Source organism: Pecten maximus, chromosome 7, assembly GCF_902652985.1.
Source record: "Pecten maximus chromosome 7, xPecMax1.1, whole genome shotgun sequence".
NCBI lineage: Eukaryota > Metazoa > Mollusca > Bivalvia > Pectinida > Pectinidae > Pecten > Pecten maximus.
The window spans coordinates 6,559,604-6,586,992 of record NC_047021.1 but is presented as its reverse complement, the minus strand read 5'-3'; the positions used below and the strand labels follow the sequence as shown (position 1 = coordinate 6,586,992).

The 27,389-nt window shown below is 37.9% G+C and overlaps 3 protein-coding genes across 3 annotated transcripts in view; 2 read left to right on the top strand and 1 right to left on the bottom strand.

Moving 5' to 3' along the window:
- The window catches only part of LOC117331455 (general transcription factor 3C polypeptide 1-like), a 429,349-nt gene extending 418,502 nt beyond the window's left edge, over nt 1–10,847 (top strand). Inside the window, exon 39 of the mRNA XM_033890176.1 lies at nt 10,729–10,847. The gene's annotated coding sequence lies outside the window, so the exon portion shown is untranslated. The remainder of the gene's footprint in view (nt 1–10,728) is intronic.
- Nucleotides 1,576–21,992, top strand: LOC117331021 (general transcription factor 3C polypeptide 1-like). The gene is made up of 7 exons (XM_033889614.1): nt 1,576–1,644; nt 10,729–10,842; nt 13,770–14,194; nt 15,684–15,876; nt 17,589–17,679; nt 19,924–20,002; nt 21,887–21,992. Exons 1-7 carry the CDS (start codon nt 1,576–1,578, stop codon nt 21,990–21,992), a joined length of 1,077 nt encoding a protein of 358 aa, XP_033745505.1.
- Nucleotides 21,993–24,391: 2,399 nt separating this feature from the next.
- LOC117331020 lies at nt 24,392–25,465 on the bottom strand. The gene has a single exon (XM_033889613.1). The coding sequence runs from the start codon at nt 25,463–25,465 to the stop codon at nt 24,392–24,394; it is 1,074 nt and encodes a 357-aa protein (XP_033745504.1).
- Between the last annotated feature and the right edge of the window lie 1,924 nt (nt 25,466–27,389).

Here is a 27,389-nt window from a genome sequence, read left to right as displayed (position 1 = left end):
CACCTCTCTCTCCTTCCCTGACCTTTACACCTCCACACCCCTCTCTCTCCTTCCCTGACATTTACATCTCCTCACCTCTCTCTCTCCTTCCCTGACCTTTACACCTCCACACCCCTCTCTCTCCTTCCCTGACATTTACATCTCCCCACCTCTCTCTCCTTCCCTGACCTTTACATCTCCCCACCTCTCTCTACTTCCCTGACCTTAACATCTCCCCACCTCTCTCTCCTTCCCTGACTTTTACATCTCCCAACCTCTCTCTCCTTCCCTGACATTTACATCTCCTCACCTCTCTTTCTCCTTCCTTGACTTTTACATCTCCCAACCTCTCTCCCTCCTTCCCTGACCTTTACATCTCCCCACCTCTCTCTCTCCTTCCCTGACTTTACATCTCCCCACCTCTCTCTCCTTCCCTGACCTTTACATCTCCCAACCTCTCTCTTCTTCCCTGACCTTTACATCTCTCCACCTCTCTCTCTCCTTCCCTGACCTTTACATCTCCCCACCTCTGTCTCTCCTTCCCTGACATTTACATCTCCCCACCTCTCTCTCTCTCCTTCCCCGACATTTACATCTACTTTTTAGCCCACCATCATCAGATGGTGGGCTATTCAAATCGCCCTGCGTCCGTGGTCCGTCGTCCGTCCGTCCGTCCGTCCGTCCCTCCGTCCGTCCGTAAACAATTCTTGTTATCGCTAATCCTCAGAAAGTACTGAAGGGATCTTTCTCAAATTTCATATGTGGGTTCCCCTTGGTGCCTAGTTATGCATATTGCATTTTGAGACCAATCGTAAAACAACATGGCCGACAGGCAGCCATCTTGGATTTTGACAATTGAAGTTTGTTATCGCTATTTCTGAGAAAGTACTCAAGGGATCTTTCTCAAATTTCATCTGTAGATTCCCCTTGGTGCCTAGTTATGCATATTGCATTTTGAGACCAATCGGAAAACAACATGGCCGACAGGCAGCGCATCTTGGATTTTGACAATTGTGAAGTTTGTTATCGCTATTTCTGAGAAAGTACTGAAGGGGGATCTTTCTCAAATTTCATATGTAGGTTTCCCTTGGTGCCTAGTTCTGCATGTTGCATTTTGAGACCTATCGGAAAACAACATGGCCGGACAGGCAGCCATCTTGGATTTGTACAATTGAAGTTTGTTATCGCTATTTCTGAGGAAGGTACTTAGGGAGGATCTTTCGTCAAAGGTCATATGTAGATTCCCTTGGTGCCCTTAGTTATGGCAGTATTGCATTTTGAAGAGCCAATCGAAAACAACATGGGCCGACCAGGCAAGCCATACCTTGGATTTTGACAGATTGAAGTTTGTTATCGCTATTTCTGAGAAAGTACTGAAGGGATCTTTCTCAAATTCAGTAATGTAAGGTTGTCGCCTTAGTGCTATTTATGAATATGTGGGCATTTTGAGACCGAAATCCGAAAAAACAGCAGTGGCCCGACAAGGCAGCGCATCTTGGATTTTGACAATTGAAGTTGGTGTTATCACTAGTTCTGCCTGAGAAATAGTAGGGCTGGAAGGGATTCTTTGCTCAGATTCATATGTAGGATTCCCCTATGGTGGTGCCTAGTTATGCAGGAATTGCAAGCTTTGAGACCACATTCGGAAACAACATGGCCGAACAGGTATGCCATCTTTGATTTGACAAATTGAAAGTTGGTGTTAGCGCTATTTCTGAGAAAGTACGCTAGGTGGGATCGTGTTCTCAAATTTCACTATGTAGGTTTCCGGTCCTTGGTGGCCTAGTTATGGTATATTGCATTTTGAAGACCAATAGGAAAAGCAACATGGCCGACAGGCAGCCATCTTGTGATTTGAGACAATTGAAGTTTGGTTATCGCTATTTCTAAGAAAGTACTGAAGGGATCTTTCTCAAATTTCATATGTAGGTTTCCCTTGGTGCCTAGTTATGCATATTGCTTTTTGAGGCCAATCGGAAAACAACATGGCCGACAGGCAGCCATCTTGGATTTTGACAATTGAAGTTTGTTATCGCTTTTTCTGAGAAAGTACTGAAGGGATCTTTCTCAAATTTCATATGTAGATTCCCCTTGGTGCCTAGTTATGCATATTGCATTTTGAGACCAATCAGAAAACGACATGGCCGACAGGTAGCCATCTTGGATTTTGTCAATTGAAGTTTGTTATCGCTATTTCTGAGAAAGAACTGAAGGGATCTTTCTCAAATTTCATATGTAGGTTTCCCTTGGTGCCTAGTTATGCATATTACATTTTAAGACCTATCAGAAAACAACATGGCCGACAGGCAGCCATCTTAGATTTTGACAATTGAAGTTTGTTATCGCTATTTCTCAGAAAGTAATGAAGGGATCTTTCTCAAATTTCATATTTAGGTTCCCCTCGGTGCCTTGTTCTGCATATTGCATTTTGAGACCAATCAGAAAACAACATGGCCGACAGGCAGCCATCTTGGATTTTGACAATTGAAGTTTGTTATCGCTATTTCTGAGAAAGTACTGAAGGGATCTTTCTCAAATTTCATATGTAGGTTTCCCTTGGTGCCTAGTTATGCATATTGCATTTTGAGACCAATCGGAAAACAACATGGCCGACAGGCAGCCTTCTTGGATTTTGACAATTGAAGTTTGTTATCGCTATTTCTCAGAAAGTGCTGAAGGGATCTTTCTCAAATTTCATATATAGGTTCCCCTTGGTGCCTAGTTATGCATATTACATTTTAAGACCTATCAGAAAACAACATGGCCGACAGGCAGCCATCTTAGATTTTGACAATTGAAGTTTGTTATCGCTATTTCTCAGAAAGTAATGAAGGGATCTTTCTCAAATTTCATATTTAGGTTCCCCTCGGTGCCTTGTTCTGCATATTGCATCTTGGGACCAATAGGAAAACAATATGGCCGACAGGCAGCCATCTTGTATTTTGACAATTGAAGTTTGTTATCGCTATTTTACAGAAGGTACTGAAGGGATCTTTCTCAAATTTCATATGTAGGTTCCCCTTGGTCCCTGGTGTTGCATTTTGGGACCAATCCGAAAACAACAGACAGCCATTATTGCTAAATCTTAAATTTTATATATAGGTTCCCCTTGTTTGAAAAGTACTAGAGGGCTGTTTCTGAATTTACACAGATTAGTAAGACTTAGAGGAAGGGAAAAGTAGAGAAAAGATCAATCTGACATGGAACCTATAAAGATCATTCAATGGTGGGCGCCAAGATCCCTCTGGGATCTCTTGTTTATCTCCTTTCCAGTTATTACATGTCTTCATCTCTATTCAGCCTTTCCTTGCCAGTATACCACACTCAAGAGTAATAACCTTCTTTCTCATAGCAAACTCAGATATTGAACAAGTTCAGATTCAATGAGGAAAGTTAATTGGCCTGATTAGTTTTCTGTTGATCCCCAGACCTCTATTACAGATACAGTTATTGGTCCACTATTAGGTTTACTATGCCATTGGCAGCTTGCTTTGTTGGAGTAGGTTAGGCTATCTAATGATAACAACAACGTACATATGATTGCTGGTTTCCAGTATATAGTTCAGGTATCAGAATTCCGATTACACAGCTAATCATCGGCCTCCAAAGAGGGTAATGAGACACTTACTAGTTAAAATGATCATATAGTGATAATTAAGCTTCATTGATCCTGTCAACAGAAATTAATACCCTGACAAAGATACTCTTGTCTGATGGTCGTTAAGGGAGGGACATACTGTATTTATACAAAGGATAGGGCTTACACCCTAGGGGCCTGAAGGACAGTGCCAAAAGGGGTCCATTTGGTGATATTGATATTAATGACTCCTTTTCTGGAAGTAACCAATATATAGAGGATATCTAACAGTGTCTTCAGTAATACCAAATATATTTCACGAGTGGGGCTAATATTTTGATATTTTTCACGAGTGCGCAGCACGAGTGAAAAATATCAAAATATTAGCCACACGAGTGAAATATATTTGGTATTACTGAAGATACTGTTAGATATTCTGTTTATTACATTTTTTATCAACGAAAACCCTACCCCGTATGCCTACTAGGACTACAGCGATAATTCGTAAACAAAAACAGTAGTTTCCCCTGTCCAGGTGCTGACATATATGTCGGGCTTTCTGATTGGTCAATTATTTTGGTATTTTCTAATCTTTAATTTGATTGGTCAAATCAGCAAAAGTGATATTTTTCACTAGTGAAAAATATGATATTCTTCACTAGTGAAAAATATCACTTTTATAGAATGAATAATTTTTGATATTTCAATGGTAAAAATGTAATAAATAATGTTCATATTGCAGTGGTAGCATCCCTTTAGGGCTTTGTGGCTAGGATTCAAATTCATATAAATGCCAGGAGCTGAGGAGTCGGGCAAAAAGAGGGTCATTTGGCAAGTTTGATATTAACGACTTACTCTCTGATATTTTTAAAGCTGTTGAGATCTCCATCCAATAACCATATACATTTAAGTACATCATTGCTAGGCATCAAAAGATAAACACGATCATTTTGTAATTATAAGCACTACAGAGGGGTCTTTCCCTAGCCCTAGGGACTTTCTTTGATAGACTCTGGTTCAGTTTCTTTGGGGCTACAGAAGAAACTCTGGTTCAGTTTCCTTGTGGCTGCAGGAGAAACTCTGGTTCAGGTTCTATGGGGCTGTAGGATAGAGCTGGTTTGGTTTCTGTGGGGCTACAGGAAAGGCTTTGGTTCAGTGTCTTTTGGGCTACAGGAGAGGCTCTGGTTCAATTTCTGTGGGGTTACAGGAGAGAGGTGATTCAGTTTCTGTGGAGCTACAGGAGAGACTCGATCTGGTTCAGTTTCTGTGGGGCTACAGGAGAGGATCTGGTTCAGTTTCTGTGGGGCTACAGGAGAGAGCTGGTTTAGTTTCTTTGGGGCTACATGAGAAAGCAAGTTTAATTTCTGTGGGGCTACAGGAGAGGCTCTGGTTCAATTTCTGTGGGGCTACAGGAGAGAGGTGGTTCAGTTTCTGTGGTGTTACAGGAGAGAGCTGGTTCAGTTTCTGTGGTGTTACAGGAGAGTCTCAGCTGGTTCAGTTTCTGTGGGGCTACAGGAGAGAGGTGGTTCAGTTTCTGTGGTGTTACAGGAGAGGCTCTGGTTCAGTTTCTGTGGTGTTACAGGAGAGACTGGTTCAATTTCTGTGGTGTTACAGGAGAGAGCTGGTTCAATGTCTGTGGTGTTACAGGAGATCTGATCAGAGGCATTGTATTACCTCAGCCATCACTTCTTTTGTCCCCTCAGTCAAATCATGAAATCGGGATACTGAAATTTGATCTGATTTTGTGGAATAATCAAAACAAATCTGATAATGACTTTCTGTAATCAACTTGATTTAGTATGCATAAAAAGAAAATTACTCTGTCTCTTCCAATTTATAAATAAAATTCAAGATCATGAATATTGAATAGTTGTTAAATTGCAACGGGCTAATATTATGGTGTATGCTTGTCCCAGTAAAATCTTAGTTTACAGGCATTAAATTAAGTTTGTAAACATTCTCTAGCAATCAGGCCTGGATACCCTCTATATATGACCAGATATACAGTATCTAAAAGCTACACTGTTGAAAATATTCATGTATTTAAGTTGTAGCTGTATTTGTCAGTAACTTGGAATATGTTGGAATGATTGCCAATCATCAGTGATGTTTGTTAATGACAGAAGATTGTCTCATTGGATGCCATCAATACAGTAATTATTGGATCAAGCCAAGCATTATATTTGAATTGTTGATAAGTTAGGAAGTCTATATTCAGAACAGTGTAGATAAGCTCATCTATTAATTACAAGTGTTTGTTAGTAGTGCTTTATTGATATACTCAGTATACAAACTAGGGCAGTATATGTTGTCATCCCTATCTTCTGTAACAATGTAGTTTCCTCCAGTCTAACAATGTAGTTTGTCTAACAATGTAGTTTCCTCTAGTCTAACAATGTAGTTTCCTCCAGTCTAACAATGTAGTTTCCTCCAGTCCAACAATATAGTTTCCTCTAGTCTTACAATATAGTTTCCTCTAGTCTAACAATGTAGTTTGTCTAACATTGTAGTTTTCTCCAGTCTAACAATGTAGTTTCCTCCAGTCTAACAATGTAGTTTCCTGATCCAGTCTAACAATGTAGTTTGTCTAACAATGTAGTTTCCTCTAGTCTAACAATGTAGTTTCCTCCAGTCTAACAATGTAGTTTCCTCCAGTCTAACAATGTAGTTTGTCTAACAATGTAGTTTGTCTAACAATGTAGTTTCCTCCAGTCTAACAATGTAGTTTCCTCCAGTCTAACAATGTAGTTTGTCTAACAATGTAGTTTCCTCCAGTCTAACAATGTAGTTTCCTCTAGTCTAACAATGTAGTTTCCTCCAGTCTAACAGTGTAGTTTCCTCTAGTCTAACAATGTAGTTTCCTCCAGTCTAACAATGTAGTTTCCTCTAGTCTAACAATGTAGTTTCCTCCAGTCTAACAGTGTAGTTTCCTCTAGTCTAACAATGTGGTTTCCTCCAGTCTAACAATGTAGTTTCCTCCAGTCTAACAATGTAGTTTCCTCCAGTCTAATAATGTAGTTTCCTCCAGTCTAACAATGTAGTTTCCTCTAGTCTAACAAGGTAGTTTCCTCTAGTCTAATAATGTAGTTTCCTCCAGTCTAACAATGTAGTTTCCTCTAGTCTAACAAGGTAGTTTCCTCCAGTCTAATAATGTAGTTTCCTCTAGTCTAATAATGTAGTTTCCTCTAGTCTAACAATGAAGTTTCCTATAGTCTTAAATATAAGTTAATGTATTTTAAGCTTAATTGAGATGATGAAATCATTTATTTCACATTGACATATGTGGAAGTCAATTAGACAGTCACCCAGATCTTTGGGTGATTTATATGTAATATATGGCAAAACACTATTACCTTACTACAGAAGAAGAACTTTTTAAAATTTGCTTTACATTTGTATTTCCCCTAATGGGCCCTACCCCAGGCCCCTAATGGGCAAGACCTAAAGTTTATACAATGTTCCCCCTTTACTAGAGTTTATACAATGTTCCCCTTTACTAAAGTTTATATGATGTTCCCTTTACTAGAGTTTATATGATGTTCCCTTTACTAGAGTTAATACAATGTTCCCCCTTTACTAGAGTTTATACAATGTTCCCCTTTACTAGAGTTTATACAATGTTCCCCTTTACTAGAGTTTATATGATGTTCCCCCTTTACTAGAGTTTATACAATGTTCCCTTTACTAGAGTTTATACAATGTTCCCTTTACTAGAGTTTATACAATGTTCCCCTTTACTAGAGTTTATACAATGTTCCCCCTTTATTAGAGTTTATACAATGCCCCCCCCCCCCCCCCCCCCCCCTTTATTAGAGTTTATACAATGTTCCACTTTAGATCAAATTTGGTCAAAATAAATGTTTTTTATCACTGGTAGTGATTTAAAGGACTTATTATCCCCTGCGAAACGCATTTGCAGGGGATATTAAATTGGGCTCCGTCCGTCCGAGATTATTTTCCGGGCTATAACTTCATAACCGTTCAACGCAGCTCCTTGAAACTTACTGTATATATCAGACTAGTGCCCTAGTTGTGCCTTTTGCTATTGCGGACCTTCCATTTTCGGTATTTTTTCTGTCACCATGGAAACTTAATCAAAAATACCAAATTACTGTTTCCTTTTTCCCCCCGTGCTATAACTCCATAACCGTTCAACGCAGCTCCTTGAAAATTTCTGTATATATCAGACTAGTGCCCTAGTTGTGCCTTTTGCTATTGGGGACCTTCCATTTTCGGTATTTTTTCTGTCACCATGGAAACTGAATTAAAAATATCAAATTACTGTTTCCTTTTGTTTCTTGGCTATAACTCCAAAACGGTTCAATGCAGCTCCTTGAAACTTTCTGAATATATCAGACTAGTTGTGCCTTTTGCTATTGCGGACCTTCCATTTTCGGTATTTTTTCTGTCACCATGGAGCCTTAATCAAAATTACCAAATTACTGTTTCCTTAATAACTCTTACTTTGAGCTTAATTTATACATGTATTTGGGTTTTCATACCAACTGCGGGTATAATGCCAGGCTTTGCGGCTCCTTGTTTCTTTTGATATGACCATCAAATTTGACAGGAGTTTTGAAATGGCGTTGTCGGTCCAGTTTAAACTTTCATTTGTCTGGCATTCTCCTCCTACATTTTTTGACTGATCTCTTTCAAACATGGAATACAGTGTGGTCATGATGTTAAGTTTTGTCTGCCTGAAAAGAATTCTAATTTGGCTGATTTGCAAAAAGTTATTCACCTGCATGGACATGCCCTCACTCCAAATCTAGTTTCAGGATGGTAAAAACAATGTTATGATTTCACCATCACAGACAAGTTAAACATAAATTTTAGTGTTAATATCAAATGTTATTGTCGTTGAAGAGAAATCTGGATTTATAAATCTGTACAAGATCCTATTAGGCTGTTTATTAACAATGATTATACATACAATATAATAAATATACATATTCTTTATCACTTTCAAAATTAGTTTAGTTCTTTAAAATTGTGTAAAAATGTTGATATTCATGTTGCGCACAAGTCTCCCTTATTTTAGGCAAAACTCCCTTAAAATAATCATCAATCTCCCTTATTGGTCTCCTGAAAACATGGCATGTACAAAACAATGTATGTTATGTGAAATATTCATGACCTAGGGCACTAAACCTTGGGGCTAGTCAACATTTATGTAAAACTTGTTCCATTTCCCTCTAGGATGCTTCAAATTTGGTAAAAATCCAATCAGTGTTTTATGACTAACAATTAATTTATATAATGACTGTCTATATTGCTATCAAAGTCAATCATAGTTAACCTGGTAACAATGTAGTTAAGTAACTGAAGAAACAGTCACAGTTACAAATGTTGCATTGCTGATTTAGATGCTAGATTTTATACTTTGTACCTGAAGAAAACACCTGCATCATCGTTTCTGAAGATTAAACCGTGTGGCAGTGATCGAGTTGGAAATACATCACAAAATTTCTGTAGAAGACGTCACCTCATGGTAGTGACCAAGTTTGCGCTGTAAACACATCATCTGTCATCATCATTTCGTTATTGGGTTTCACAGTATGATAAATGTTTATGGTTGCGTAGATTACATGACATCCCCTCACTCCTAATCTAGTTTCAGGATGGTAGCAGAAAAACAATGTTATAATTTCACCATCACAGACAAGTTAAACATAAATTTTAGTGTTAATATCAGATGTTATTGTCATTGAAGAGAAATCTGGATTTATATATAAATCTGTACAAGATCCTGTTGGGCTGTTTATTGACAATGATTATGTGAAATATTCATGACCTAGAGCACTAAACCTTGGTGAAGCTGTATCAGTGTTGGATCCCGGTCAGGCTGGTGTTGGGTTTGACAATATTTGTCATTGTCTCACAGATGATTGATATTAGATAGGAATTTCCCAGTGTAAATTGAGAATTCCAAACGGAATTTGTTGATTTTACAAACAAGGAAAAGGATATTTCTTGAAAGCCATTTAGGGCAAATTTAAAACGAGGCGAATATGTTTTGTGTTGCTCAAGGGCGAAAATTACCAGGTATACAGTAAACAGCAAAGTTTGTTCAAATGAGCTAGACCTTGAACTGCTTTCAAGGTCACAGGGGTTAAACAGACTAAAATCTTTAAATAACTTTTTCTCTTTAATGATAAGACCCAGGAAGTTCATATTCAGCCTGCATCATGATGGGGTAAAGGTCTACAAAGTTTGGTCAAATGAATGACCTTGAGTCATCTTGGGTTAAATATGCTGAAATCTTTAACAACTTTTTTTTCAATAAACTAGAGACCTGAACATTTTTTGTGCTTGTAGCATTCTGGGATGAAGGGCTACCAAATGTCTCCAAATGGATGTCCTTGACCTACATTCAAAGTGACAGTACTCAAATGTGTTGAAATCTTCAACCATTGATTTCTGGAAAGCCAAGAGACTCCGAAACCTGATATTAGGCCAATAGTATGCAGGAATGAAGGACTACAAAATTTATTACATGAATAAACCTTGCGTACTCTGATATTTGAATAAAGTGGTAATTAGCTTAGTATCTACATAAATGACCTAGATCAGCTTCAAATTTGCTCTGGAAGTATGCACCAGTCATCCATCTGTCTATCTATCCGACAACAACATTTCCATTAAAGCAACTTCTTCTCAAGAACCATGAGGCCGAGGGTTTTAAGCTGTAACATGCTGGAGGGCTGCCATGCATTTTTGTTCCAATGAATTACCTTATCTACATTCAAGGTCACAGCTGAGGTCAAATATGCTAAAATCTTTTCAACAACTTCTTTTCAGTAATCAAGAGGCTCAGAGTAGCAGTGAGCAATACACATCCATTTATCACTTGTTTCACATCAACCAATAATTCCTTTTGGTTTGATTAGCCCCTAGCTAGTGAAGTTGCACTTTAAAGAGACACTTTCATCAACTGATGCATATTTTTTATTTTGTGATGTACCTAATGGAACCTCATATTGTTGATGATGAGATTATAGTTGTACAGAAGCGAACCACTTGAAACCTGTATTCTGTTTCATACAGATCTGGAGTGTAGATTTTGTTTTTTTCCAGATTCAAATTTCAGCAACTTATATTTTTCCCATTTTCAGAAAAATCACAATACACTATTCACACATTAATGCAAGTTAAATATTTATATATTTCAGATATTGAAAGTGGGTGTGACTGTTCAGCGTTATGTAAGCTTCAGGAATGCTAGACCGTGGGTGACACATGCTTACAAGAATGTGAAGGGGCGAGGAGTGCGACAGACAACCCAGGTAGAAAGTACTGCACAACACATAGTGGTTGGCTGCAGACATTTAAATTACTGATATGAAAATTCTCATAGGTAGCAAACTAGCAATACTGACCTTCATATCCCCCTCTCTTCCCTATCTTTTCCATCACCCTCAACCAACCCAACCCTTTTTTTCTCTCTTCCTTTCTCTGTAGCTCTCTTTATATGTGTCTTGTTTTGGTTCTGCTGTTTGTGTTTTGTCCGATTCTATATGTCTTCATGTTGTATACAAGTGTGAATGTAAGGTGGGTTGGATCTAACATAATTATAGTTAAACTGTTTAAATGAGAGAATGAAGAAAATTGTGAGTGAGTAATTATATAATTGTACTTGTGAAATGTAACCTGTTGTTGTTTATCATGCAAAATATTTAGAAAATAAAAGATATATACAAAAAAATACTGACAGAATATATGGGAGCAAGGGGTGATCTTTTTGAGAAATGATCAGATGTTCATACAATGAAATACTTCATTTTTAGCTCACCTGGACCAAAGGTCCGGTGAGCTTATGCCATGGTGCAGCGTCCGTCATCCGTCCGTCAACATTTGCTTCAAATCGCTTCTAGTCAAAAAGTTCTTATTGGATTTTGACCAAATTTGGTCAGAAACATCCTTGGCGGAAGGGGAACAGATTTTGCATAAATGGTGACTCTGACCCCCAAGGGGCCAAAGGGGCGGGGCCCAATAGGGGAAATTGAGGCAATTCCACTAAATCGCTACTAGTCATAAAGTTATGAATGGATTTGAACCCAATTTAGTCAGAAACATCATTAGGGGAAGGGGAACAGATTTTGCATAAATGGTGACTCTTACCCCCAAGGGGCCAAAGGGGCGGGGCCCAATAGGGGAAATAAAGGTAATTCCTATAAATTGCTACTAGTCATAAAGTTATGAATGGATTTGAACCCAATTTAGTGAGAAACATCCTTGGGGTCAGGGGATCAGATTTTGCATAAATGGTGACTCTGACCCCCAAGGGGCCAAAGGGGCGGGGCCCCATAGGGGAAATAGAGGTAATTCCTTCAAATCGCTACTTTTCATAAAGTTATGAATGGATTTGAACCCAATTTAGTGAGAAACATCCTTGGGGGAAGGGGAACAGACTTCCATAAATGGTGACTGACCCATGAGGGGAGAAATGGGCGGGGCCCTATAGGGGAAATAGATGTAATTCCTTTAAATCGCTACTAGTCATAAAGTTATGAATTGATGTTTTAAAACAATTCTTGAGGTCTTTCATACCCTTAGAGAGTCTTGACTTCGTTATTTCTTTAAAGCAGTTGGGATCCCCACAGCATAACCATATATAGCATTGTTTGAGATTGACAAATAAAACAAACTGAACATGAACATTATTTTGACATTTGGTCTAATCCAACCAGGTGAGCGATACAGGCCCCATGGGCCTCTTGTTTCTGTGTGCAGTTTCTTTTTTACCGTAGCGTTGTTACAATGGGGATGAAGTACCTAATATAGTTAAAGAGGGGCAACTCCTACTGATGTTGTGACACAAACAAGCCTTTAACTGAAAATGATTTGCAATCAAGTGTTTTATTAAATAACGTTTTCCGTTTTATATAATAATCTTTACTTTGTGTACAGTCAAACCTGTCATATGTGACCTTCCAAGGGAGTCAATAAAAAAGGTCACATATGACAGGTGGTCTCTTAATCCAGGTTCAAAGAAAATTACCCGAAAAGGAAAGTTTATCATTATTCTGCCACATATGTAAAATTTATCAGCTACAAGTATTAGTACATATATGAAAAGGAATTACCTCAGTCATCAATTAAGATTGGGAATATAATCAAATCTGTAAGAGACCTCTTGAGGAAAATGAAAGAAAAAAAGAACAAAAAAAAGAGAAGAAAAATCACTATTCACTTAATGAAATAAAATGCTTATAATAATGGACAATATATAAAAACATCCCCATTTCTACATATGTATGTAGTACAATATTTATTTTTATAAATTATTCAGTTTCTTTTATTTTCATTAATATATATATTTAAATTCTTTCAGCATGTTACAATAATTTTTTTTAATACAAAAAATTATCAAAGAGTTTGAATGGCTGATTTGATTATTTCCAGTGCCGGGTACATTTACATAAAAAAAAAAACTTTTTTTTTGCATTCCTGAATTCCTGGTCCGGACTTCCGTCCGGATTATTAGTCACGTAACTGCATTTCCTTCATAACGATGGAGACGTTTTTTAACTGGCAAATATCTGTCCTAGTGTCTCAAAATGAACATAAATTTCAGTTAAACAGTAAGTTGACTGTTTATTCACTCTTTTTCATACTTTCCAATCAAATGTTTGTATTTTTATCTATCAAAATTTCGTGAAAATCGTCTGAATGGCGAGGCAGTTTTTTCGCCATATGCCATCTCCTTCTTTCATTCTTTAGAAGTAAAGTACAGTTTCGTTCGTTTTTGGGTGTTATCAGGGCAAAGTCAATAAATTCAGTACATTTTTTGAGACAGAATAAGACATTTCATGCATTTCTGAAGTATTTTTTAATCTTTAAAAGCAGACAAGTTCGTCCGGTTTCTTCTTGATTATGACTTCTGCTTCCGTTTTAAAACTCGGAAAGTCGCTGAAAAAAGTCGCTTTTCAGCATTTGGGACACGGAAATGATGGTCGTTAGTCGCGTCTGACAGGTAGTCGCTTAATTCAGGTCACTAGTATAGTAAATAACGTTGGGAGGAAAAAATGCGGTCGCATATGAAAGGAAGTCGTTTAATTCAGGGGGTCGCTAAGGCAGGTTTGACTGTAATTTATTTTAATTTACATAATTGATACAGATTAAATACAGATATCAAAAGTGTTTTTGCATAATTTCTTATTTAAGAATTAAAACACCTGAAAATTCAAGTAAATTTACAATATGGTTACAGGTAGATGACTTGTTTGATGCTGACAGTCAGCTTTTACAAGAGAGTTTAGCCAAACCTCTCGGGTACCTTGATACTAGCCCCTCCACTCCAGGATCATCAGGGGATGCCACTCCAGCCCCTAGTTCAACACACACTCCTCCTTACTTGCCTGCTTCTGACAAAGAGTTGACCTCTGATAATAAGGATCAAATTAGCAGAAGTGATGAGGTGATAGCTAAATCAAGCAGAACCAAGCCAAATAATTCTGGTCAACAAGATTTGACAGAAAAGGGAGACAACTCTGATCTACCTGCCTCAAATGTAGAAGTCAAAGGCAATCAGCCTGATGAGGGAAGTCTACTGACCAATACTGACCGGCCAAGGAGAGGAAGGGAGCAAAGGAAATCTGTTAAGTCTGATGGACCACTAACGCCCCAACCAATTAGGTAGGTATAGCATATATTACACCTTTGTTATAATTAATATTGATATTTTAGTGGAGGATCATTGAGACAACAGAAATAAACTCTACCATTCATAAGTCCCTATTCACTTTACAGACAATATTTTGAAATTCTGTAAATATGATTATTATATATTTATTTTCATTGTAAACATATTTTTCTGATTACTTCTTCTGAAAATGCTTTTATAGACTATGAATAGTTGATACAATTATTAGCTCACCAGGCCCAAGTTTATGCCATGGTGTCCACTGTCTGTCCTTCGTCCGTCACACAGTACTGAATGGATTCAAACAAATTTTGATCAGAAACATCACTGAGGGAAGGGGAACAGACTTTTCAGAAATAGTGACTGACCCCTTGGGGCCATAGAGGTGGGACCCAATAAGGGAAATAGGGTTAGTCCTTTAATTCGCCAATTGTCACAAAGTACTGAATATATTTGAACCAGATTTGGTCAGAAATATCCTTATTTGTGAAAAGCAACAGATTTTGCATAAATGCTGACTGAACCCTTTTGGTGCCAGAGGGGCATGCAGGGCAAAATTGGGGAAATAGAGGTAGGTCCTTGAAATCTCTACTTGTTATATAACCATATATATCATTGCTAGGCATCAGAGATATATACACAATCCTGCTGTAAATATGGGCCTTTGGTCTTTCCCAAACCCTAGGGACTTTGTTTCTTTGATATATCTTTGAATTGATTGGATCCCCTCCCTATAACCATTTGTAGCATTGTTGGGCATAAAGAGATAAACACAATCATGATGTGAAAATAGACCCTTGGGGTCTTTCCCCACCCATAGGGACTTAGTTTCTTGGTTATATTTTTGAGACCATTAAGATACCCACCCCATAACCATATATAAGCATTGTTTGACATCAAGAAATATAGCTATCAACGAATTGAACATGAACATCATTTTCAATGTTTTGTCAAATGCTACCATGTGCGTGATATAGGCCCTCTGGGTCCTTTGTTGATGATTGATCTCAAAATCCTGAAAATGCAACATTTTTGCATTAAAATATGATCTTTTTTTAAAATTTTGTTAATTGAGAGCACATTTTCACAGAATCACAAAATTACTGGAAGGGATAACTCATAGTGTAAACACTGTAGTACCATCTTTTTAAAGTGTTTTTTATGTATTGTTGGAATGTAGGTCCCTCCCTTGACCCTCCCTGAAACTTAATTGTGATGGTTATTTTTTTTTTAAATTGCTATTTTCACTGACAAATTAATAATCTTCAAAGAAATGCTTCTGATGCACTTATAATAATTCAACAAGTAAAAAGAGTGTTATAGGTATTTATATGGATGGCAGTATAAACTATTTAGTACAAGCAATATTGCTGACATATTGTACCGTAGAGGTAAGGATGATATGCAGTCCTGCATGCACATATATCACCACCTCGATAGGTCAGGAAATGTAGGTCACTGTCACTATTACATTCATTGCAGTACTTATCAAAGGGTGCGACTTCTTTGTTCGCCACTGAGGAAACCTGAGGGAAACATCAATAAGCCATTGTTTAAAACAATGGTTGAATCAATGATGCAGAAGATAATGGCTTCACCGGGCATCAGTTTCCAGACCCTGTGTGAGAATTACACACCCTACAACCCGCCATTCTTAAAACTACAGATACTGGAGGTAAGTCATCACAGAATAATATATACTGGAGGTAAGTCATCACAGAACTACAGATACTGAAGGTTAATCATCACAGAACAACAGATACTGGAGGTAAGTCATCACAGAACTACAGATACTGGAGGTAAACATCACAGAACAGCAGATACTGGAGGTAAGTCATCACAGAATAATATATACTGAGGTAAGTCACCACAGAACAACAGATACTGGAGGTAAGTCACCACAGCACAACAGATACTGGAGGTAACTCATCACAGAACAACATACTGGAGGTAAGTCACCACAGAACAACAGATACTGGAGGTATAAGTCATCACAGAATAATATATACTGAGGTAAGTCACCACAGAACAACAGATACTGGAGGTAAGTCATCACAGAATAATATATACTGAGGTAAGTCACCACAGAACAACAGATACTGGAGGTAAGTCACCACAGCACAACAGATACTGGAGGTAAGTCATCACAGAATAATATATACTGAGGTAAGTCACCACAGAACAACAGATACTGGAGGTATAAGTCATCACAGAACAACATATACTGGAGGTAACTCATCACAGAACAACATACTGGAGGTAAGTCATCACAGAACAACATACTGGAGGTAAGTCATCACAGAACAACAGATACTGGAGGTAAGTCATCACAGAACAACATATACTGGAGGTAAGTCATCACAGAATAACATATACTGGAGGTAAACATCACAGAACAGATTCTGGAGGTAACTCATCACAGAACAACAGATACTGGTGGTAAGTCATCACAGAACAACAGATACTGGTGGTAAGTCATCACAGAACAACATATACTGGAGGTAACTCATCACAGAACAACAGATACTGGAGGTAAGTCATCACAGAACAACATATACTGGTGGTAAGTCATCACAGAACAACAGATACTGGAGGTAACTCATCACAGAACAACAGATACTGGAGGTAAGTCACCACAGAACAACAGATACTGGAGGTAAGTCATCACAGAATAATATATACTGAGGTAAGTCACCACAGAACAACAGATACTGGAGGTAAGTCATCACAGAATAACATATACTGGAGGTAAGTCACCACAGAACAACAGATACTGGAGGTAAGTCATCACAGAACAACATACTGGAGGTAAGTCATCACAGAACAACAGATACTGGAGGTAAGTCATCACAGAATAACATATACTGGAGGTAAGTCACCACAGAACAACAGATACTGGAGGTAAGTCATCACAGAATAATATATACTGAGGTAAGTCACCACAGAACAACAGATACTGGAGGTAAACATCACAGAACAACAGATACTGGAGGTAAGTCATCACAGAACAACATATACTGGAGGTAAGTCATCACATAACAACAGATACTGGAGGTTAGTCATCACAGAACAACAGATACTGGAGGTAAGTCATCACAGAACAACATATACGGGAAGTTAGTCATCACAGAACAACATATACTGGAAGTAAATCATCACAGAACAACAGATACTGGAGGTAAACATCACAAAACAACAGGTACTGGAAGTAAGTCATCACAGAACAACAGATACTGGAAGTAAGTTATCACAGAACAACAGGTAATTACATACCTTTACTAAAGTAAACTGAAGACAAACTATACTATCAAATTGCCTTTATTAAGATGTTTTCCCTATCTTAAGTTTTTTTGATAGGTCTGTAACCTGTATTCACCACTTTTTCAGATTCTGGAAGACATTAAGGCTGTCAAGAAGAGTATTTTAAGACAACAAATCAAGCCAACTCTTTTCAGCAAACGAGTCAGTCCCCAACTAGGTAGTATTGGAATTCCTTCAGTATTTTTTTACCGCAGCTTGATCTCCATTCAGTCAATAATACTTGTTACCACAGCTTACCTACCTTTATCATCCTTCAGTCAATAATACCTGTTTACCACAGCTTACCTTTATCATCCTTCAGTCAGTGTCATACCTGTTTACCACAGCTCACCTTTATCATCCTTCAGTCAATAATACCTGTTAACCACAGCTTACCTTTATCATCCTTCAGTCAGTGTAATACCTGTTTACCACAGCTTACCTTTATCATCCTTCAGTCAGTAATACTTGTTTACCACAGCTTACCTTTATCATCCTTCAGTCAATGATAATTGTTAACCACAGCTTACCTTTATCATCCTTCAGTCAGTCAATACCTGTTTACCACAGCTTACCTTTATCATCCTTCAGTCAGTCAATATCTGTTTACCACAGCTCACCTTTATCATCCTTCAGTCAGAAATACTTGTTTACCACAGCTTACCTCGATCATCCTTCAGTCAGTCAATACCTGTTTACCACATCTTACCTTTATCGTCCTTCAGTCAGTAATGCTATATTTACCACATCTTACCTTTATCGTCCTTCAGTCAATAATACATGTTTACCACAGCTTACCTTTATCATCCTTCAGTCAGTAATACCTGTTTACCACAGCTTACCTTTATCATCCTTCAGTCAGTCAATACCTGTTTACCACATCTTACCTTTATCGTCCTTTAGTCAATAATACCTGTTTACCACAGCTTACCTTTATCCTCCTTCAGTCAGTAATATCTGTTTACCACAGCTTACCTTCACCACTATTCAGTCAGTAATACTTGTTTAACACAGCTTACCTTGATCATCCTTTAGTCAGTAATACCTGTTTACCAAAGCTTACCTCGATCATCCTTCAGTCAGTAATACCTGTTTACCACAGCTTACCTTGACCACCTTTAATTCAGTCAATAATACTTGTTCACCACAATTTATTTCTCTTCATATCTTGAATCTGTAGTATAGTGTTCCAAGGTTTAATTGACTCATCTAAGAAAAAGATTCTATATAAAATTTTGAATCAACACATTTGTTGTTTCATTTCTGTCTAACATGTTGCTGAACTTACATTTTGTCATTTTGATGGTATTTTTAATGTGTGAACAATCATACAGACTTTAAGACTGGGTGAATTTGAGGTAAATAACAACATCAACCCAATATCAGTGTTTCATTTGCCTGTTTTGAGATCAAAGTTGTTTCTCTTTGGAGGTCCAGTAAGGAGAATTGAACAATTCTTTAAATATATATATATATGATACTTGTTGCTGAAAAATAAAGGCCCTGTGGGCCTCTTTGTTTCCATTGCCTTCATTTTTTCCTGCATCATCACACAGGTAAATTCTGAATATCTTGATAGAACAATAGAACTGTCAGCTTTGAGACATCAGAACAATAGAACTGTCAGCTTTGAGTCATCAGAACAATAGAACTTGTCAACTTTGTGTCATCAGAACAATAGAACTTGTCAGCTTTGTGTCATCAGAACAATAGAACTTGTCAGCTTTGTGTCGACCCAGAACAATAGAACTTGTCAGCTTTATGTCATCAGAACAATATAACTAGTCAGCTTTAATTATGTCATCAGAACAATAGAACTTGTCAGCTTCATGTCCTTAAAAGCTTTGTGTCATCAGAACAATATAACTTGTCAGCTTTGTGTCATCAGAACAATAGAACTAGTCAGCTTTATGTCATCAGAACAAGACAACTTGTCAGCTTTATGTCATCAGAACAATACAACTTGTCAGCTTTGTGTCATCAGAACAATATAACTTGTCAACTTTATGTCATCAGAACAATATAACTTGTCAGCTTCATGTCATCAGAACAATACAACTTGTCAGCTTTATGTCATCAGAACAATACAACTTGTCAGCTTTATGTCATCAGAACAATACAACTTGTCAGCTTTATGTCATCAGAACAATATAACTTGTCAGCTTTGTGTCATCAGAACAATAGAACTTGTCAGCTTTATGTCATCAGAACAATGTAACTTGTCAGCTTTGTGTCATCAGAACAATATAACTTGTCAACTTTATGTCATCAGAACAATATAACTTGTCAGCTTCATGTCATCAGAACAATATAACTTGTCAGCTTTATGTCATCAGAACAATACAACTTGTCAGCTTTATGTCATCAGAACAATACAACTTGTCAGCTTTATGTAATATAATGTTTTCTCTTTCATTTTCAGTTACAATAGACAAAGATGATGATACAGTTGTTTACTTCCCAACCGAAGTATGCATCACAAAACTTGGACAGTTCATGGAGTATGTCAATAAATGTTGATGTCATCACCAGATACAGGACGGTTCATGGAGTAAGTCGGTAAATGTTGTCATCACCAGATACAGGACGGTTCATGGAGTATGTCAATAAATGTTGATGTTTTTCACTAGATACAGGACGGTTCATGGAGTATGTCAATAAATGTTGATGTCATCACCAGATACAGGACGGTTCATGGAGTATGTCAACAAATGTTGATGTCATCACCAGATACAGGACGGTTCATGGTTTATGTCAATAAATGTTGATGTCATCACTAGATACAGGACGGTTCATGGAGTATGTCAACAAATGTTGATGTCATCACCAGATACAGGACGGTTCATGGAGTATGTCAATAAATGTTTGTCATCACCAGATACAGGACGGTTCATGGAGTATGTCAACAAATGTTGATGTCATCACTAGATACAGGACTGTTCATGAAGTACGTCGGTAAACGACTATATGTTGATGTGTCTCACTAGATAAAAGACGGTTCATGGAATATGTTGACGAATGTTGAATGTCACATAAAAAAATGAGAGAAAGAGAGGGAGATATCACAGAGAATTTTGTTGAAAATGTCTTCATTGTGTTTTGATTTGATTTGAATACATGTTCAGTTCTTGTCTAATGTGTCTGAAATAAATTTTAATGATATCAATTTTCACGTATTAATTGGATAATCTATCAAATCGGGCGTTGTTATATTAGTATTTTTCCTGATTAGCCAAAATTAGCTTACAAGTCTAAAGGCAGATTCCTATATCCTCAACAACTCCTCACATCGGGTTAATTATTATACAAATAATCTTAGTTACCCTATTTCCTTTTCTCTGAGACAATACACAAAACATCTCTAGGAACATAGGGGATAACAAAAGGCCTTAAAAATTACAAAGAATTCCTTAAACAAGCAAATGACCTTGAAAATAACAAAGAAGTCCTCATACAAGCAATCACCTTGACAGTTACAAGGAATTTCTTAAACAAGCACATGACCTTAACAATTACAAGGAATTCCTCTAAATATCAAGTGATCTGGATGTTACACAACAAGGCATGAAGGCATACATCATAGTTGATTGCAGGCATTGTTTAATCGATTGTTGTACAAATTAAATGCAACACATTTCTTGTTACAAACACAATAACTTCCTTAAAATAACTTGTGATCTTGACAATAACAAGAATTTCTTAAAAATAAAAGTGACCTTGACAATAATACTACCTTCAAATAAATAGTGACCTTGACAAAAATATATAATTCCTTAAAATAACTAGTGACCTTTACAATAATATACTTCCTTAAAATAACTAGTGACCTTGGCAATAATATGCTTCCTTAAAATAACTAGTGACCTTGACAATAATATACTTCCTTAAAATAACTAGTGACCTTGACAATAATAAAGACTTCCTTATAATAGCTAGTGACCTTGAGAATGATAAAGACTTCCTAAACTAGTAACATTCACAATGAAAAAAAACTTCCTTAAACTACCAATTAAATGACAGTGACTTATTCATTTGTGGTTTGTAGGTTTTTTGGTCTCTGGATATATGTGTGATGATGTAATGTAACATAATAACATAAAAACATGACCCCATACTTACCTAGGTATGTTATGATTTTGAATAAATACTGCAAAGAAAAGCATAGAAATAGTAAACAGTTGTATATACAAAAGGAGTGTATATAAATAACAAAACACAACAGATGTATATACAAAAGTGTATATACAACGAAACACACAAAACAGTTTACCTGTTTATTTACTACAGTTATATATGAATATATACAAGACATAACATTTGGCGTATCAGGGGCTACTCACTCAATCCCAAAACCTTAACAAATTGACTGTGAGGTGTCTCTGCAGAGCAGCTACAAGATCGAGACTCAAAGGATACAGAGAAACAACTAGACCCTGGACGCTTCCAGAGAAGCTGCTAGACTCTGAAAACGAATCTGGAGATGCTGAATGAGAATAGAATATACAATAACTAGCTAGACCCTCAACGATATGAGAGAAGCTGTATATGCTAGCTAGACCCTTAACGATATGAGAGAAGCTGGAGCATACCGTCATAGAATATATTCTATTATAATATGGGGGGCAAAATTCCCCATGAATTAAAAGCCTAAACATATAAACTATTTCCCAGTTATGAGTGAGTAACCCAAAACTACAACCGTAGGTAGGAGGACACATGTTTACTCGAGCTCTTATACACGAGACTTCAGCTGGAAATAGCTGAAAAAACTATAAGGTATACATAGAATTATAATACTCAATAGTGAACATAGATATATACAAAAAGAAGGTGCTGCAGGGGATGGCGGGTGGGAACGCAGAACACTTCCTTGCTGCAAGCCACAGAAAACTATACTGGGGGGTGCAAAATCCCCATCAGGGTGACCCCAAAAGTGGACACTGATTGGTCAATCAACTACATCCTTCTCATCTCATTTACATATCAAAATGTACCGATAAACATACACATGGCAAAAACAAAACATGTATACACACAATAAAAACTATAGGGTAATAAGTAATTAATAAGGCATGATGCAAATTCGTTGTATATAAACTATAATTTAATCTTGAATATCAAATTATCATTTTATTTACAACGAAACACACAAGAACAGTTTACCTGTTTATTTACTACAGTTATATATAAATATAAACAAGACATAACATTTGGCGTATCAGGGGCTACTCACTCAATACCAAAACCTTAACAAATTGACTCTGAGGTGTCCCTGCAGAGCAGCTACAAGATCGAGACTCAAAGGATACAGAGAAACAACTAGACCCTGGACGCTTCCAGAGAAGCTGCTAGACTCTGAAAAACGAATCTGGAGATGCTGAATGAGAATAGAATATACAATAACTAGCTAGACCCTCAACGATATGAGAGAAGCTGTATATGCTAGCTAGACCCTCAACGATATGAGAGAAGCTGGAGCATACCGTCGTAGAATATATTCTATTATAATATTGGGGGCAAAATTCCCCATGAATTAAAAGCCAAATTGAACGAAATGTTAAAACAAGAGTGACACGAAGATTCAACATAGAGTGAGAGCCCCCAATAAAATATTATGGGAAAAAACTGATAAAAACCTGAATATCAACGCCCTAAGTATATCTTAGCTCTTACTCTATCTATAAGCATACGAACACAACAATATAAATGGAATAATATAAAACATTAGTCAAGAAGACATCTGCTGCTGGGCTCGACGGATAGTAGCAGGATTAGTGTGAATATAACGTATGAAACAATCAGATGACCAACGACCTAGGGTTTGAATAACATGATCTTCAACCCCAGCTGCTGCAGCAGAGGTACTAGCGCCGATGTGAAAGGAATGACCATTAAAAGACTGATTATCAACGCCAATCCGAGTCAGAGTCTCCTTTAAATAGGATAAAAAGGTATGACGCATGAGTGGTTTAGAAGAGCAGCTCAGCTCCACAAACAAAGGAGAAGTAGGTAAGGCACCTGAAGTGGTTCGAAAACGCAAAAATTCACTCATAGTAGCCACAGGTGTTAAAACACTATTTTCGTATACATTGACATCTACTCCTTGACCGAATGGGTCCGTTTTGGAAGATATCAAGGTGAGAGTAAAACATGACAAATCAGGTAAGATGCTAATATCGCAAATACGAATAAAATTTTTATCCCACAATGATTTACATGTAAATTCACCACATCTTAAAAAACCATAAAATGCTGTCTTGAAAATACATACTAACATGAGATCAATGAACGGTTCAAACATACCATGCCGAGTGATAGCAGTGCACATTTTGGATAATAAAACATGAGTAATAGGAAGACGCTTAGAAGAGGTATTTACCTGCGTCTTCTTAATTGCACGCAAAATATAAGTCAATCTTAAGGTATTGGCAGTAGGGTCACCTAGATTGCTTTTAATATAGTTAAACCTTATCCCGGCTAAATACAATTTAATAGTGTCAAACTTAAAAAGTAGAGCCTTCTGACAATGGGTAACAAAACGAATAAGCAAGTCCTCGTTGATAGGAGGCAAAGAGTTCACAGGGAAGCTGGTCCCCTGCATCAGCACAAAAGTCAAGAAACAGTTCAGTCCTGACTGGTAAGTAGCTCGAGTGCTACGGCTCAGCGCGGAGTCCCACAGAAGATCAACTTCCTCGCTTAGGTCATCAAAGGGGATTCCAGAGGAAGACACGGAATGGGATGCATGTCTGCGTGAGGGGCCAGGTGTCAGAAGCGATCCATCTGTGAACGAGAGATAGCATCAGCTATGTTATTTTCTGACCCAGGTATATGCTTAGCATGTACTACATAATTGTTCATAGCTGCATAGTAAGTAAGAGTTCGTACTAGTCTCATAATACTCTTAATTTTGGAGCTCCCTTTGGAAATAATATCAACAGTGGCCATATTGTCACAGTGGAACAAAATCCACTTCTTGGTCCACTGATGACCCCATATAGCATACACGACATAACAATGGGGTAAAGTTCAAACAAAGCCATGGAAGGTTGATCACGTTTCTCTGGAAACGCTCCCTTAAACCATTGATTCCTGTAAATTCCACCAAAAGCTTGATTTGTAGCGTCAGTTAACAAGTGGAGATCTGCGGAAGAGGTTATATGATCGTCTAGGAAAAAGGAAACACCATTCCAATTCCTTAGAAAATGAGCCCACATACTAAGGTCGGAACGACATTCCTCGGTGAGTTTAACACGGTAATGAAGCTCGCGCACAGTCGTTGAGAGAGATATAAGATGAGACATGAAGGACCTCCCAGGCTTCACACACCTGGTGGCAAAATTCATGTGACCTAATAAACTAAGTAGCTCACGCTTAGTGCAAGACTTCCTGCAAGCAAACGACTCTAAAACACTAGTAATACGGGTCACTTTATCAGCTGGTAGCCTGGATTCCATACACTTAGAGTCCAAGAACACACCTAAATATTCTAAAACATTAACCGGTCCGACAGTCTTATGTGCTCCAATAGAAATATTTAGGTCTCTAAACACATCTAGAAAGTTTTTCATAGTTCCTGACGCGTCCACATGCGCTGGTTCAATGACAAGGAAATCATCTAGTAGATGCAAGATATGTTGTATCCTATATTTGTTTTGGGCTATCCAACAAACCGCCCGAGAGAGAGTATCAAATAGTTTAGGGCTGGAACGACTAACGAAAACTAAACGTTTGAAAAAATAGTGTTTCCTGTCCCACTTAATACCATGATAAGGCCACAACTCTGGTTTAATTGGTAACACCTTAAATGCATCCGTAATGTCCGTTTTCATAAGCCAGGCGTTGAGACCTAATTCCTTTATAAGTGAAATGGCATCATCGATAGTAGTGTATTTTAAAGAACATGTAATCTTATCGATCAGACTGTTGAGACTGGGATTTTCCTCGTCTTGATGGGGTGCTGACATATCCACTATAAGCCGTTTCTTTTTAGAGTACTTATGTTCTGCGAGGCCGATGGGGTTGATTCGAAACTTATCAAATGGTATAAAATCAAATGGGCCCAGCAAGTATAGGACGGTAAAGATTGAAATCCTGTATCAAAACCTTGGGACAAACCTTCTACAAGAAAACTCACAAACTCCAAATCTGATTTTAAAGCATTGATATTAATGGGTGTAGTCGCCTGCAGGGAGTCTAAAACCTTCATTTCTTCTTGTTTTGAGTCCGGGTTGCATCTAAAGGGCACGCAAACTTTGAGTGGTTCCCCTTACATACTAAGCACACATGTGAGTAGCTGCACGAGGGCATACTACACCCAAATTGGCCATTAAAATTGTTACATAGCTCGCGACCTTCGTGATATACTCGAGGGCGACCGTGACCGTCTACTGCAGAGGAATAGCTGTTTCTGTGTGATCCATGTTTAGCTTGCTTGGACCCTTCATTATGAGGTCCTGGGCGCTTATGTTCATACGCGGAATTGGGGCAGAAGCTTGTAGCATGCAGAGGGCTACCACATAAATCACATGTAAGTGGGCGTTGATTTGTGAAAATGTTACAAAAAAGAACATTGTCCCGAATTGATCAGTCTACAGGCTTGCTGTTGTATCTTAATTGAGCAGCTGCCCTAGCAGAGAACTGCCTATGGTAGTCATAATCCGACTGAGTATCTGGTGCCCATGTCAACTAAATCTCTTTCGTAGAGATCTAACTCCACACGTCTAGACGGGTAGACAGAACACATGACCTGTTTGTACACCCCGAAAGCTAAGATGAATTCATTCAAAGTCAAATTCCTGGACAGTCTGACATCGGGTTTATCATTAGAGTGGCCGTTTGGGTCGCTACTGCCAACGAAGTACGGAATTAAAAGCGCTGCCAAATTCACATCCCTACCGGTAATTATCTGGTGACGTAAAGCTGGGGAAATAGTTTCTACTAAGGGCAGCGATTGAGACACATAGCCGAATCTAGTTCTTTCACTGATCTCACCTTGAGAAGTGGCCGATTCCTCAAATCATTTGTAAGCCGTGTCCAAAGTAAAATCAGCTGGTGAAGTAGGCACCGGTTGCCTCAGAGAGTCGACAGCTGTCTGACTAGAACTGCCCGCTGCGGCTGCCACTTGTCGCCTGTCTCGTGCTTCGTTCTCTGTATTTCCCAACCTGTTCTCCAGTCGAATATAAGAGTCTTGTAACGTTGCAACGCTTTCCGAGAGACTTGTAACGATGTTTACCAGGCGATCCAAGTTAGTTGTAGAATCACCGGTAGATACAGCTACCTCCGTGACGCCATCTTGCCGCGGTGGATTCTTGTATACCGCACCTCTACGGTCTAATGTTAAAAGGGGCTTGTCATTCTGGTAATGTACATACAGAGGCTGGAGGGTGGAACGTTGAAAAGAACAGATGAAAGTTAAATCTGCCAGCCTCTTCAATTACTACCAAAGACTGGTACTAGGCATCACTTGATTGCTTGACCATTGGTCACTTTAGTCACATGATAGCTTCATGTATTCATAACTCCTAACAAAGTCATATATGATGACATATAACTAAAATCACTACTGCATACATGTATACATAAGAAAATACATACATTTAAGCATTGAACTGTTACCAAATGGTAGTATACAGTCGATATGAATACAATTAGGGTGACAGATAGATAGAATGTCGTTACGGCAACATGAAATATATGTATTCATATAGACTGTATACTACCATTTGGTAAAAGTTCAATACTTATATTAACATTCATAAAGATTTTTATTTACTGTAGCTTAGACGTATTGTAAAGTTGCCGCTTCCCATATCATTGACGTCATCAAGTTCAAATACCGGAACAGCCGAAAATCCCAGAAGGAATAATATCACAATCACATAGAATGGT

Coding starts and splice junctions, on each gene's coding strand:
- LOC117331021 (XM_033889614.1), top strand. CDS start 1,576: ATGGTGGTGCCTAGTTATGCAGGAATTGCAAGCTTTGAGACCACATTC. Junction 15,877..17,588: donor TAAAACTACAGATACTGGAG/GTAAGTCATCAC, acceptor CCACTTTTTCAG/ATTCTGGAAGACATTAAGGC. Junction 20,003..21,886: donor AAACTTGGACAGTTCATGGA/GTATGTCAATAA, acceptor GTGTCTCTGCAG/AGCAGCTACAAGATCGAGAC.
- LOC117331020 (XM_033889613.1), bottom strand. CDS start 25,465: ATGTCAGCACCCCATCAAGACGAGGAAAATCCCAGTCTCAACAGTCTG.